This window comes from Pithys albifrons, chromosome 7 (assembly GCF_047495875.1).
Source record: "Pithys albifrons albifrons isolate INPA30051 chromosome 7, PitAlb_v1, whole genome shotgun sequence".
In the NCBI taxonomy this organism is placed as follows: Eukaryota; Metazoa; Chordata; class Aves; order Passeriformes; family Thamnophilidae; genus Pithys; species Pithys albifrons.
This window is the reverse complement of record NC_092464.1, coordinates 1,112,745-1,127,812: the sequence shown is the minus strand read 5'-3', so window position 1 is coordinate 1,127,812 and position 15,068 is coordinate 1,112,745. Positions and strand designations below refer to the sequence as shown.

The following is a 15,068-nucleotide window of genomic DNA, read 5'->3' as shown; positions in this document are numbered from 1 at the left end:
TTGCTAACCATAATTCCCTCAGCTGTGACCCCACACAGAGGGATAAGAGCTCCAGACCTTTCACCTCTGGATTTCCAAGGGGTGATGCAAGGCCTTTATCTGAACCAACAAAAAGTGCAGTTGCTGCCTGAAGTGTGATCTGGCTGCCAGTGTGACCTTTCATTGTTCAGGGAACAGAAAAGAGGAGTTTTAACTGAATTAGTTTCCATAATGCACTTGCCTGGAATGGCAGGAGCAGCACTGCCAGTGGGATCCCATTGGCCAGAGCAATGTCAGTGCCCTGGGCAGGCTGGAGCTGGAAGGTGTTGGTGCCCTGTGCTGCTGACTGAGAATGTCCTGCAGTTCAAGGAGTAGGAGCCTTTGTGTGTGTGGAACAAGAGGGTCTGTGTTTGCTGTCCCCTGCAGTCAGTGACCCTGGGCTGCTGCTCAGGGGCCACTTGGGTCACCCTCATTAACCACACACAAGTGCCCCTTGTGTTTCCTTGGGCGTGTTCTGTGCCTTGTTACGGCTCCAGTTCTGTGTCCTCAGCTCCAGAGTCCCCAGAGAGGGGCTGGGGCCAGGCTGGGGGGGTCACCTGGAGGGGAGAAGGCTCCAGGGACACCTGAGAGCCCCTGGCAGGGCCTGAAGGGGCTCCAGGAGAGCTGGAGAGGGACTGGGGACAAGGGAGGGAGGGACAGGACACAGGGAATGGCTTCCCACTGCCAGAGGGCAGGGATAGGTGGGATATTGGGAAGGGATTCCTGGCTGGGAGGGTGGGCAGGGACTGGGATGGATTTCCCAAAGCAGCTGTGGCTGCCCCAGCCCTGGGAGTGTCCCAGGCCAGGCTGGAGCACCCTGGGACAGTGGGAGGTGTCCCTGCCCATGGCAGGGGTGGGAACAAGATGATCCTTAAGGTCCTTCCCACCCAAACCATCCTGGGATTCTGGGATTGGAAAAAAAATGGCACCTCTTAATGGCTCAGGGCCTGTTGGGACATTCCTGCACCAAACCATTCCCAACCCAAACCATTCCAGGATTCTCTGTTTGTTTGTGCTGAGCCCCAAATTCCAGCAGAGCCATCCCTGGGAGCGTCCCAGGCCAGGCTGGAGCACCCTGGGACAGTGGGAGGTGTCCCTGCCCATGGCAGGGGTAGGACAAGATGAGTTTTACGGTTCCTTCCATCCAAACCATTCCAGGATTCCACATCTTTGTGCAACAGAGAGAACAAAGGACTCCACAACAACTCCAAACCCACCAACCCAGAGCTGTGTCCCTGCCCATGGCAGGGGTGGCACTGGATGACCTTTAAGGTCCCTTCCAACTCAAGGCATTCTGAGATTCTAATGTGGTGGTTCTTGTCTCAGTGCAGTGAGAATTGACTCCAAAATGCTGAATCACCTTCCCTGGGCTCCTTCAGATCTTTCTTTTTTATTCTGGAACTCTAAACTTCACTTCCATGTACTTGTTCCCCATTAATTCCCACCCAGGCACTGCTGCCTTGGCTCGTTGGACTCCTGGGGGAAGACTCAGACATTCCAGAGAGAGTTTCTGGGCCCCTCAGCTCAGGAAAGAGATTGAGGGGCTGGAGTGGGGCCAGAGAAGAGCAACGAGGCTGGAGAAGGGACTGGATGTGCCACTGAGTGTCCTCTGAAACACCTCCAGGGACAGAGAATCCACCTCCAGGGACAGAGAATCCACCATGTCTTGATCCAACCCTACTGTGATCACCAGCCCAGGGCACTCCGTGCCCTGGGCTGGTGATCACAGTGGGGTTGGATCAAGGGTTGGATTTGATGATCTCAGAGGTCTCTTCCAACCCAATCCATTCTATGATTCTAGGAAAGGGAGGGCAGCTGAACTCCTGCAGCAGGAGCTGTTGGTGCCTGTGCTGTGCTCAGCTCTCACTGACTCTGCTCTGAGGGCCCTTCCTCACTGGGTTTGCTCCTTGGGCAGCTCTCTGGAATTCCCAGCAGCTTTTACTGGCTGTTGTTCCCCAAGAATAACTTCAAAAGGGTGAAATGTGAAAAACTGAACGAGTGGTGATGGGTGTGTGTTGTGCCAACCTGGAGGGTTGAGGTGAGTCAGCTCAGGTGCATTTTCTGTTGGGTGCCAGAGATTAAATTGAATACAGAGATGCAAAGCAGGGAGGGAGAGAGAACTGGTGATTATTTCTGCTTCATTTCCAATTCATAGCTGTGGATATAATGTCCCAATGTGCTCTTTGCTGTATTTCTCCATGTAAACACCATTGAAATGTCACTTTGCAGCCCAAATCCCAGGGCTGGAGGGGTTGGTTGGCATTGGGGAGGTTTGCTGAGGACATGCAGGACCCTCTCAGGGGGATCAGAAGGCTCCCTGCAGTGTCTCTACATGGGGATTCTGGCAATGCTGATCCCCACAGGGGAGCTGGGTGGAGTCAGCCCAGCCCTGAACTGCCCTGTGTCACTTCTTGCTGCTGCCCACGGGGTGATTAACTCGGGATCTGGGGCAGGGCACCAGCCAAGGGCACCTCCCAGGTGTTCTGCCCACGTACTGGGGGGTATTCTTGGCATTTCTTATTGAAGGTCCTGATAAAACAGCCCATGCAACACAAGATCCCCAGGCTGACCCCCGAGTGGGGGGATCCAGCTGTTTGTTTCTCCACTGGTGTGTGGGTTCAGAAGCACCTGGGGGTTACTGAGCACCAAACAAAGGTGTCTCACAGAGTGGTGCTGAGCCCCAACCTCTGAGCAGTGTCCAAGGGCCCCCATTAAGTGGCTGTGCCTTTTCCTCCCCCTGTGGGTCCCCAGGTCACAGAGAGCTGCGATGGCTGACCTGGAGCACAACCTCAGCCTGGCAGATGCCCTGGCAGAGCCACCCCCCGACATCGAGGAGGAGGTCAAGAGGGACTTCATCGCCACGCTGGAGGCGGAGAAGTTTGAGGATGTGGTGGGAGAGACGGTGGACAAGACAGACTATGTGCCCCTGCTGGACAACGACGACGAGGGCGGCCCTGGCAGCCTGGAGCCCAAGGGCAGAGCCCACCCCGAGGGCACCCAGGGGGAACGTAAGTGCCACACACACACCAGGGGCACCGCCCTGGGCACTGGAGGGGACCCAGGGGGAATGTAAGTGCCACACACACACCAGGGGCACCACCCTGGGCACTGGGGGGGACCTGCAGGAGCCCAAGGGCAGAGCCCACCCCGAGGGCACCCAGGGGGAATGTAAGTGCCACACACACACCAGGGGCACCACCCTGGGCACTGGAGGGGACCCAGGGGGAATGTAAGTGCCCCACACACACCAGGGACACCACTCTGGGCACTGGGGGATCCAGGGGGAATGTAAGTGCCACACAGCAGGGCAGAGCCTGTGCCCCCCACACACCAGGGGCACCACTCTGGGCACTGGAGGGGACCCAGGGGGAATGTAAGTGCCACACACACACCAGGGACACCACCCTGGGCACTGGGGGGGACCTGCAGGAGCCCAAGGGCAGAGCCCACCCCGAGGGCACCCAGGGGGAACGTAAGTGCCCCCCACACACCAGGGGCACCACCCTGGGCACGGGGGGATCCAGGGGGAATGTAAGTGCCCCACAGCAGGGCAGAGCCTGTGCCCCACACACCAGGGGCACCACCCTGGGCACTGGGGGGGACCTGCAGGAGCCCAAGGGCAGAGCCCACACCGAGGGGACCCAGGGGGAACGTAAGTTCCCCACAGCAGGGCAGAGCCTGTGCCCCCCACACACCAGGGGCACCACCCTGGGCACGGGGGGATCCAGGGGGAACGTAAGTGCCCCATAGCAGGGCAGAGCCTGTGCCCCACACACCAGGGGCACCACCCTGGGCACTGGGAGGGACCTCCCTGCTCTGCCTGCACTGCTGAGATCAGATCCTGCCTCTTGCTTCTCTGCCCTTCAGTCCTCTAAAACAAGCTCTCAGTGCTGGGCCACAGATGGGAGAAAATATTACTACAGATATTCTTCAGTATTATTAAAATATTAATATTTTGGGGTTGGGCTGTGCCTGGGGATTCTCAGGGAAAGCACTGCCCAAATTCTGTGCTTCACAAACACCATGTCCCCAAATGTTGGAGCTGTGCAGGTGCCACCAGGCTGGGTGAGGGCAAATCCAAGGTGGATGTTGAGCTGTTGCAGAAGGGAACCATCTGTGTGGGAGGTTCACACTCACAGGTTGAACAGCTGAATCCCTTGTTTTGATCCAGGGGTTTATTTATGTGGATTTCTTGCTGCCTGCACATGCTGATGATGTGCATTTATAGTAAAATGTGGTGCTGTCCCTGCTGGTTGTGAACATTTCCCAGCCCAGCTGACATTTAGAACCACAGAATATTAAGGTTGGAAAAGACCTCGAAGACCATCAGGTCCAACCGTGACACTGCCAAGGCCACCACTGACCATGTCCCCAAGTGCCACATCCACAGGGATTTCAATCCCTCCAGGGATGGGGATCCACCCCTGCTCTGGGCAGCTGTGCCAGGGCTGGACAGCCCTTCCCAGGAGGAATTTCCCCAATATCCAACCCAAAACTCCCCTGGCCCAGCCTGAGGCCATTCCCTCTGCTCCTGTCCCTGTTCCCTGTCCCTGTTCCCTGTCCCCTCTGCTCCTGTCCCTGTTCCCTGTCCCTGTCCCCTCTCCTCCTGTCCCTGTTCCCTGTCCCTGTTCCCTGTCCCTGTCCCCTCTGCTCCTGTCCCTGTTCCCTGTCCCTGTTCCCTGTCCCCTCTCCTCCTGTCCCTGTTCCCTGTCCCTGTCCCCTCTGCCCCTGTCCCTGTTCCCTGTCCCTGTTCCCTGTCCCTGTTCCCTCTCTCCTGTCCCTGTTCCCTGTTCCCTGTTCCCTGTCCCTGTCCCTGTTCCCTGTCCCTGTTCCCTGTCCCTGTCCCTGTTCCCTGTCCCTGTCCCCTCTGCTCCTGTCCCTGTTCCCTGTCCCTGTTCCCTGTCCCTGTTCCCGACCCCCTGTCCCAGCTCCCCCTCCTGGCAGGGATTGCAGAGCCAGAAGGTCCCCCCTGAGCCTCCTTTTCTCCAGCTGAGCCCCCCCAGCTCCCTCAGCCCCTCCTGCTGCTCCAGCCCCTTCCCAGCTCTGCTCCCTGCCCTGGGCACCTCCAGCCCCTCAGTGTCTGTCCCTGGACACCCCAAACTGCCCCCAGCACGTCTGTCAGTGTTCAGAGTTTTATCAGAAACTCCTTAGGAAGAGAAGAGTTTTAAACAGGTTTCTTAGCTGAGTAAAAGGGAAATTAATAAGATTTTGGGGATCAACAATCAGGTTTCTTTCCCAATGAACAGTTTAAATTCCTCCTCTCTCGGCCTGGGTGCTGTTCCCTCCCCAGCCAAGTGGGAATTGTCAGCTGGGACCAGCAGGGCCTCAATGGGTTTATTTACTGAGTGGCCTCAGTCTGTGCTGTGTGGAGGAAACCCTCAGTCTGTGCTCTGACAACCTGGGGGCTTCTTTCAAAGGAAAGTTTTCCCTTTTTTCCATTGATTCTGCTGCTCATCAGTGCTGAGAAAAGTGGGATGTGATTCCTCAGAATAAAGAGAAGCTCCAGGACCACAGAGTGGGGAATTCTGGTCTGTTAAAGGCATTTCTTTGCATTGTTTAGAAGTGGATCAGGTGCTCTGTAACTCTGAGTTCTCTGCACTGACACAATTCATTAAATGACTGAGAAAGGTGGAAGTGAGCAAAGAGACTATAAAACTTGAGCTTTGGGCACTTCACATGGGTATTATCCTTAATTATATTTCATATATATTGTGTTATACATATATAATTTATATAATGTAAATATATTTGTATAATGTTATATAAATATATAACATGTTATATAAATATATATTTGTATAATGTTATATAAATATGTAATTTCTATAACATAAATACATATTTTAGCATTGCACAAGTGGGAATAACAGAGAATTAGGAAGAATTATTAACACTTTGCATGTGATTTAAGGATATTTTAAAGCAATCCTTTGCTCTTCAAGCTGCAGAGTCTAAACCATCTCAGCACCAGGATCTGTCAGTGCTGAAATCATTAAAATGTTGGTTTAAAGCAGCAGTTCCTTAAGGGGGCCCTCCCAGCCCTGTCCCTGCAGCTTTGCTGGCCCAGCTCCTGCTGCAGAGCCCCCAGGTCAGTGGCTGAGCTGCCCAGGAGGGGCTGAGGGGCCTGTGCAGGGCTGGGGCAGGAATGCTGGGGGAGGAATTCGGGAGGGGAATTGCAGCAGGAATTGCTGCCTGGAAAGGGTGGGCAGGCCCTGGCAGGGGCTGCCCAGGGAGGGTTGAAGTGCCCAGCCCTGGAGGTGCCAAGGCAGGACTGGCCGTGGCACTGAGTGCTCTGGGCTGGGGGACAAGGTGGGCATCGGGCACAGGGTGGGCTCCAGGGGCTGGCAGGGCTGTGCCAAGGTGGGCATCGGGCACAGGGTGGGCTCCATGGGCTGGGAGGGCTTTCCCAAGGTGGGCATCGGGCACAGGGTGGGCTCCAGGGGCTGCCAGGGCTTTCCCAAGGTGGGCATAGGGCACAGGGTGGGCTCCATGGGCTGGGAGGGCTTTGCCAAGGTGGGCATCGGGCACAGGGTGGGCTCCATGGGCTGGGAGGGCTTTCCCAAGGTGGGCATCGGGCACAGGGTGGGCTCCAGGGGCTGCCAGGGCTGTGCCAAGGTGGGCATCGGGCACAGGGTGGGCTCCATGGGCTGGCAGGGCTGTGCCAGCCTCAGGGATCCTGGCATTGTGGCACTCCTTGGCTTTCCCAGCCCCTCTCCCTGCCCACACAGCCACTCGTGGGGCAGCTGGAGCAGAACTTGTTTCCCTCCCACTTGGCAAAGGGGGGATACAATTTCTTCCTCTTGCTTTGGGGATTTGTTGTGCCCTTTTTTGGGGTGGCTGGAGAGCAGTTTGGGCATTATCTGAATCTCTGGCAAGATGCAAACAAGACCCTAAACTGAAGGAACTGCAGAATTTGCCTTGAGGGGAGTTTTTCAGCCTCCCCACCTTGTGCTGGGAGGGGAAGGGCTGAGGCTCTGCAGCCTCAAACAGGCTCCCCTGCACAGCCCAGGCTGGGGGCTGACCCTGGAATGCCTTAATCTGTCTTACCTCTTGTGGTAGTTTGGGCTTTAGTTTCATTTGGAGGAGGATGCTGTTTCTCCCCTGAGTTTTGTCCAATGTTTATGACTGCAGGAAACCTCAGTGGAGCTGCCTGTGCTGCATTTATTGAGGCACCAGAGGAACCAAGCCCTGGGATGTTCAGGGTTCTGACAGGGGTGTTGCAGTGCAGTGTCTGAGGTGACAGCAAGTTTTTGGGGAAGGATTCCGTGGGTTCCATGGCCCCAGACAGCTCTGTTTGCAGAGGGAGATGAGCAGCCTGCCCAGATCAGGCTTTGCAGCCTCCTCGTGTTCATTTATTTATGCTAAAAGGCACCGATGTGCTCTGACAGCACAGGCTGTGCTGCTCAGCTTGTCCTGCCCCAGTCAGGAGAGGTTTCATCAGCCACCCTGGCAGGCTCTGGCTGCTCCAGCTCCACTCCAGGGCTTGTTCTCACTTCTTTCCTGAACCCAGGAGGAAGTTTAGGCGAGTTTAACACTCAGCTGGGCCCCACTGTGGAGCTGGGGGAGCTCAGGGGGATGAGAGGAGCAGGAGGTGTGATGGGCACTCCCCTCCAGCTCTGGCCTGGAGAAAGCTTTAATAACTTCCCTGAGGGAATACACAGGGAAGGCAAAGCTTGGGAGGAAGGGGTGACTTCTCCCTGCACTTGGATGGGCAAAGCCATTTGGCAAAGTCTGGCTAACCCCCCTGTGCCCCTGTGGGCCTTATATACCCTGAGGGTGGCCTGGGGTGTGTGCTGCCCACCTGCAGCTGGCACTGCTTGGCAATGCCAGGGCTCCAGGGGCTCCAGGGCACTGTGGGGCTCCCAGCAAAGGGCTTGGGGGCTGCAGCAGCACTTTGGTCACCATGCCAGGTGTTGGGATGGGGGAGTGTGAGGGAGGAGATGTTTGGGTGGAGCAGGTTCCCAGGGAAAGGGGAACAGTGGGCAGAGCTCCTGTGGAATGGTTTAGTTGGAGTGAGGACCAGGATTGTCTGGGAGCAGCTGTGGCACTGGGGAGGGACTGTGGCACTGGGGACAGCTGTGGCACTGGGAGGGACTGTGGCACTGGGGAGGGACTGTGGCACTGGGGACAGCTGTGGCACTGGGAGGGACTGTGGCACTGGGGAGGGACTGTGGCACTGGGGGCAGCTGTGACACTGGGGGCAGCTGTGGCACTGGGAGGGACTGTGGCACTGGGGACAGCTGTGGCACTGGGAGGGACTGTGGCACTGGGGAGGGACTGTGGCACTGGGGGCAGCTGTGACACTGGGGGCAGCTGTGGCACTGGGAGGGACTGTGGCACTGGGGAGGGACTGTGGCACTGGGAGGGACTGTGGCACTGGGGACAGCTGTGGCACTGGGAGGGACTGTGGCACTGGGAGGGACTGTGGCACTGGGGAGGGACTGTGGCACTGGGGGCAGCTGTGACACTGGGGGGCAACTGTGGCACTGGGGAGGGGCTGTGGCACTGGGGGCCATTGGCATCAGGCAATGGGTGGTGGTTTGGGCACCACTGCTTGGTCTTGGGTTTTCTGTTAGAATCAGGGAACTGGTAAGGTTGGAAAAGTCCTCTTGGACCATCGAGTCCACCCATATCCCAGCACTGCCAAGGCCACCTCTGACCATGTCCCCAAGTGCCACATCCACAGGGCTTTTAAATCCCTGCAGGGATGGGGATCCACCCCTGCCCTGGGCAACCTCTTCCAACACCTGATTGCCCTTTCAGGGAAGGAATTTTTCCTGATTTCTCATCTAAAACTCCCCTGGCCCATCCTGAGGCTGTTCCCTCTCCCCCTGTCCCTGTTCCCTGGAGCAAAGCCTGACTCCCACTGGCTCCAGTCTCCTGTCAAGTGGCTGGGAAGAGCTCCACGTCCTCCCTGAGTCTCCTTCTCTTCAGGCTAAACAATTCCTCTCTCTCCTTTTCATTATTATTATATTTGTTTTCTTTCAATTATTAAACTCTTCTGGTCCCACAAGGTTTATTTCCCCCCCAGTTCTGCTCCCTGCTGGGGCTGGGACAGGGACTGAGCAGCTCCTGGTGGTCCCTTCCCTGCTGGGCTTAGTCCCTGCTGGGCTGCAAGGGGTGAAGTTGTTCAGTGCAGCAGAGCTGGGCACTGTCCCTGGGCCCTTGGGAGCAGAGCTGGGCACTGTTCCTGGGCACTGTCCCTGGGCCCTTGGGAGCAGAGCTGGGCACTGTCCCTGGGCCCTTGGGAGCAGAGCTGGGCACTGTCCCTGGGCCCTTGGGAGCAGAGCTGGGCACTGTCCCTGGGCCCTTGGGAGCAGATCTGTCACCACGAGGTGGCTCTGGTGGTGCTGTGGCCGCTCCAGCTGGGCAGCCCTGCCCACCCTCCCTGCCATGGGAACAGCTCTCCCCAGAGCCTCAAAGCCAGGGCCAAACCACATCTCCTTTCCCTTTTCCTGCCCTTCCCACAAGAGGAATAAGTGCCTTTCCTACAGCAGGGTTTGATTTTGCAGAAGGAGCTTCAGACACCCTGTCATGTGTGAAGGTGGAGGTGGGGAATGTTCCCCATGCCCCAGAGTTCCAGAGGGATCAAAGGAAAATCAGCAAATGATGAGATTTGCATTTTTGTCTTCAAAGTCTGTCCAGCTCCATTGCTGCCCCAAAGCTGTTAATTCATATAATCCCTGGATGGTTTGGGTGGGAGGGACTCAAAGCCATCCATTCCCACCCCTGCCACGGGCAGGGACACCTCCCACTGTCCCAGGGTGCTCCAGCCTGGCCTTGGACACTCCCAGGGCTGGGGCAGCCACAGCTGCTCTGGGAAATCCATCCCAGTCCCTGCCCACCCTCCCAGCCAGGAATCCCTTCCCAATATCCCACCTGTCCCTGCCCTCTGGCAGTGGGAAGCCATTCCCTGTGTCCTGTCCCTCCCTCCCTTGTCCCCAGTCCCTCTCCAGCTCTCCTGGAGCCCCTTCAGGCCCTGCCAGGGGCTCTCAGGTGTCCCTGGAGCCTTCTCTTCTCCAGGTGACCCCCCCAGCTCTCCCAGCCTGGCTCCAGCCCAGAGGGGCTCCAGCCCTGGGGCATCTCCGGGGCCTCCTCTGGGCTCTCCAGCAGCTCCATGTCCTTGGGCTGTTGTTCCCAGGGCTGGGGCAGCTCTGCAGGGGATTCTGAGACACAACAAACATATGAATTGAAATAGATGAAGCTCCTGGTTTAGGAATCACCAGCTGGTTTTGACTCAGTTTATCAGCAGTTTTATTCCCACTCATGTTTTTTGTCCAAGTTCTCTGTCAATGTTCAGTGAAATCACCAACCTGTGATGGGACAATAAAACCTGCAGAACAACTCTCCTGCAGCACCACCCCCAGCTGGGCTGCCCAGAGCTCTGTGTGCCCTCAGGGGTCCCACCCCAGGGTGGGAACGTGCCCAGAGTGGCAGTGTGGGCTGTGCCCAGTCAGTGCTGGAGATCAGGGGGTTATGTTGGCACTGCCATTTGCCTGAGATTATGGGTTTAGTGAGCGCTGCCTTAAATTTGTTTATATAAACCAATCCTTTGATCCACGGGCCAGATGCAAATACTATCTTGTGATTCTGATGGGGATTAGGTTGTTACAACATCTTGACATGTTTTTGGGTTTATGCAATTTAGAATATGAGGGGAGCAGAGGCTGCCCTGGGAGGGCTCTGGGCGCTCTGTGCTTGTGCTGCAGCAACTCCAATCACATTGATTTGCTCCAAAGGCTCTGACCTTCAGAGACATAAAAATAACAACAGCTCCTGCTGCCTCCACTTGGGTTGGGTTGACCTGATTTTTCTGGAAGCTTGGCTTGCAAAAGAGCTGGGGCTGTGAAGGAAACCATTTCACCTGCTCTTCGTCCTTTCCAAGGAAAGATAAGGCTTTTGTGGTCCTTCTGTGTTCGAGAGGCAGCTTTGGAGCCAAAGATCTCCTGTAGCTTCTCCTGCTCAAGGGCTGGGTCTGCAGAGCCTTGTCCTGCTCCTCCTGCTCTGTGGGACTTGTGCAGCACTCCCAGAGCACACCTGGGGTGTCAGCCGGGTCTGTGGGCAACTTTAGTCGTGGTTTGATGCACCAGTAAAGGTGGTGGCATCAGAATCCCGGAATCCCTGAGGCTGGCACAGCCCTGCCAGCCCCTGGAGCCCACCCTGTGCCCAATGCCCACCTTGGCACAGCCCTGCCAGCCCCTGGAGCCCACCCTGTGCCCAATGCCCACCTTGGCACAGCCCTGCCAGCCCCTGGAGCCCACCCTGTGCCCGATGCCCACCTTGAAAAAGCCCTCCCAGCCCCTGGAGCCCACCCTGTGCCCGATGCCCACCTTGGCACAGCCCTGCCAGCCCATGGAGCCCACCCTGTGCCTGATGCCCACCTTGTCCCCCAGCCCATGGAGCCCACCCTGTGCCCAATACCCACCTTGGCACAGCCCTCCCAGCCCCTGGAGCCCACCCTGTGCCCGATGCCCACCTTGGAAAAGCCCTCCCAGCCCCTGGAGCCCACCCTGTGCCTGATGCCCACCTTGTCCCCCAGCCCATGGAGCCCACCCTGTGCCCGATGCCCACCTTGGGAAAGCCCTCCCAGGCCATGGAGCCCACTCGGTGCCCAATGCCCACCTTGGAAAAGCCCTCCCAGCCCCTGGAGCCCACCCTGTGCCCGGTGCCCACCTTGGCAAAGCCCTGCCAGCCCCTGGAGCCCACCCTGTGCCCGATGCCCACCTTGGCACAGCCCTGCCAGCCCATGGGGCCCACCCTGTGCCCGATGCCCACCTTGTCCCTCAGCCCCTGGAGCCCACCCTGTGCCCGATGCCCACCTTGTCCCCCAGCCCAGAGCACTCAGTGCCACAGCCAGTCCTGCCTTGGGCTCCTCCAGGGCTGGGCACTCCAACCCTCCCTGGGCAGCCCCTGCCAAGGCCTGCCCACCCTTTCCAGGCAGAAATTCCTCCTGATGCAGGGCTGGGAGTTGCACTTTGATGATCCTTCTGGGTCAGGTCAGGAGTTCTGGGGTTCTGCAGGACTCAGAAGCACTTGCAGTTCTTGCCCCTGGGCTGAGCTCCCTCCCTGTTGCCCAGAAGGTCCAGCAGCATCTGTGCATTCCTCTGGGAATCCCTCAGGGATCTCATGGCCAGGCCCTGTTCCTCCCTGTGTCCCTGTGGGCAGCTGTGACACAGTGTTGTACAAACCCCTCTGTGACACCCATTTCTCTTTGCCTGAACTGCTCAGGGAAATTCAGAGACTGCCAGTGCTTCTCCCAGTTAGGCCAGTGCTTCTCCCAGTTAGGCCAGTGCTTCTCCCACTTACGGCCAGTGCTTCTCCCAGTCCCTGGTTGAGGCCAGTACTTTTCCTGGTTACTGGTTAAGGCCAGTACTTCTCCCAGTTCCTGGTTGAGGCCAGTGCTTCTTACAGTTAAGGCCAGTGCTTCTCCCAGTTAGGCCAGTGCTTCTCCCAGTTAGGCCAGTGCTTCTCCCAGTTAAGGCCAGTGCTTCTCCCAGTCCCTGGCTGAGGGCACGCCACTGTCCCAGTGAACAGCAGCCCTTGGAAAGCCTGGCAGCAGGAGGAGTTGGTGTGTGGAACTGCTGAGAAACAGGGCCAGGGATCCCTGGAGTATTTTCAGCTCCTTCAGGAGGATGTAGGTGTTTGTTTTTCTGTAAACTGGCAAGTTCATGTTGGATTTTCCTCAAACACCCCAGTGAGCCACGGGTGGAGCTGGGGAGACTCTTGCTGTGCTTCGCTGAGCCCCCAGTGCTGTGTGTGCAGGACAGGGTGCTGTGGTGTGTTATAAAACAAGCTGAGGGAAGGGCCAGCAGCAGCTCCAGGTGACTGTGTCTCTGAGGGAGCAGAGTTTATGATTTATTTACAGGGCTCTTTAAAGCTTTGCCTGAGTGTTCCTTCCCCATCAGCAGAGCTGAGGCCTGGGGAGCTGAGCTGGGTCGGGGCTTGTGCTGCTCGTCACGCTCGGCTGCGGCAACTTGGGGTCAGAAAGGCAGAGAGTGCTGGGTGGGTTGGGCTGGAGGGGACCTGAGAGCTCATCCCATTCCCCCCTGCCATGGCAGGGACACCTCCCACTGTCCCAGGTTGTTCCAACCTGGCCTGGGACACTCCCAGGGCTGGGGCAGCCACAGCTGCTCTGCCCAACCTGTGCCAGGGCCTGCCCACCCTCACTGTAAAAATCTTCTTTCTTTTCTCTAATCTAAATCAACTCTTCTTGAGCTTCAAACCCTTCCCTCTTGTCCAACACTGCCACATTATCCCAGTTCACTGTGTAAATCCTGGTGCTGGTTGAAATTATCTTTCCAGGCAGAAATTCCTGCTGCTGTGCCCCCTGCCCTGGCCCAGCCTTAGGCTGTGCCCTCTGCTCCTGTTCCTGTGCCCTGTCCCTGTGCCCTGTCCCTGTGCCCTGTTTCCTGTCCCTGTTCTTTCTCTCCTGTCCCTGTTCCCTGTCCCTGTTCCCTCTGCCCCTGTCCCTGTTCCCTGTCCCTGTTCCCTCTGCCCCTGTCCCTGTTCCCTGTTCCCTGTCCCTGTTCCTTCTCTCCTGTCCCTGTTCCCTGTCCCTGTTCCCTCTGCCCCTGTCCCTGTGCCTGTCCCTGTTCCCTGCTCCTGTCCCTGTTCCCTGTCCCTGTTCCCTGTCCCTGTTCCCTCTGCTCCTGTCCCTGTTCCCTGTCCCTGTTCCCTATCCCTGTTCCTGACCCCCTGTCCCAGCTCCCCCCTCCTGGCAGGGATTGCAGAGCCAGAAGGTCCCCCCTGAGCCTCCTTTTCTCCAGCTGAGCACCCCCAGCCCCCCCAGCCCCTCCTGCTGCTCCAGCCCCTTCCCAGCTCCAGTCCCTGTCCTGGGCACCTCCAGCCCCTCCAGGTCTGTCCTGAGGGTCCCAAAACCAAACCCAGCATTCAGGGTGGGCCCTCAGCAGTGCTGGGTACAGAGGGACAATTTCTGTGTGGAAACAAAGCAAACCTCAGGTGTGATAAGAAGAGTGACCTGGGACAAGGGATGGAGGGACAGGACAAGGGGAGTGGCTTTAAGCTGAAAGAGAATAAATTGAGATGGGATATTGGGAAGGGATTCCTGGCTGGGAGGGTGAGCAGGGACTGGGATGGATTTCCCAGAGCAGCTGTGGCTGCCCCAGCCCTGGGAGTGTCCAAGGCCAGGCTGGAGCACCCTGGGACAGTGGGAGGTGTCCCTGCCCATGGCAGGGGTGGCATTGGATGGGCTTTAAGGTCCCTCCAACCCAAACCATTCTGGGATTCTGGGATAACACTGCAGTGCTGTCCTCAGGATGTTTCAGGTTCTGGGTTAAGAGTAACCCCCTCCTCTGATTCCCTGCAGATTCCTCGGCCTCTGGCCCCACCGTGGTGGAAAACGGCGACCATGGGCTGGCAGATCATCACACAGGTACGTGTTTGTGTCCCAGGGACACACCTCTGTGGTTGTTACTGCAGCAGGAAAGCTTCACTGGGGCCAAATGCATCTCTCTTTGGGTCTTTCCTTCCTGGTTTTCATGATCTTCTCAGAGGATTTATGACAAAATAGAGCTTTGTTTTCGTTAGAGTTTGAAGCGGCTCCTTTGCACAAAGCCTTGGCCTGAAGGGGTTGTGTTTTCATCCATGGTCAGTTCTGGAAGGCAACAATCAGGGCTCTGACAAAAATGGTTTTCCAGTGAGTCCATAACCTCAGAGCTGAGCTCTGCCCTGCCCTGGGACTTCTCCTGTCCCTGGGGCACCACCAGTGGGTTTTGTCCACCTGCAGCTCCCGTGGTGCAGTTTGTGTTCCCTGCCATGACCCTGCTGGGTTGGGCAGCTCCTGCCCCACCCCAGGCTCCCTCCCTAAACCTCTCCCACCCTCCTTTGGCTTGTCCCAGGGGCCACCAAGCCCTTCTGGGCCTTTCTCTGTGGCCTTGGGATGGCTTTGCCACAAGGACACGTGACTTTGCCCAATATTTCAGAGTTGTGAGGAACCTGGACAATGATGCTCTTTGCATTCAGCCTGGTGTGCTGAGGGTGGTGTCCCCTCCTTCCAGCTGCTGACAAACAGACTCTGCTTCCCTCTGAGT

At 57.4% G+C, this 15,068-nt stretch overlaps 1 protein-coding gene across 8 annotated transcripts in view; it reads left to right on the top strand.

Moving 5' to 3' along the window:
- Nucleotides 1-15,068, top strand: part of MAP4 (microtubule associated protein 4) — a 179,841-nt gene that overhangs the window by 61,137 nt on the left and 103,636 nt on the right. For all 8 annotated transcript variants that reach the window (XM_071560317.1, XM_071560316.1, XM_071560321.1 and 5 more), the window contains 2 exons: nucleotides 2,770-3,026; nucleotides 14,345-14,410. In XM_071560317.1, the coding sequence (XP_071416418.1) occupies nucleotides 2,786-3,026; nucleotides 14,345-14,410 (307 nt within the window). In that variant the 5' untranslated portion in view covers nucleotides 2,770-2,785. The remainder of the gene's footprint in view (nucleotides 1-2,769; nucleotides 3,027-14,344; nucleotides 14,411-15,068) is intronic.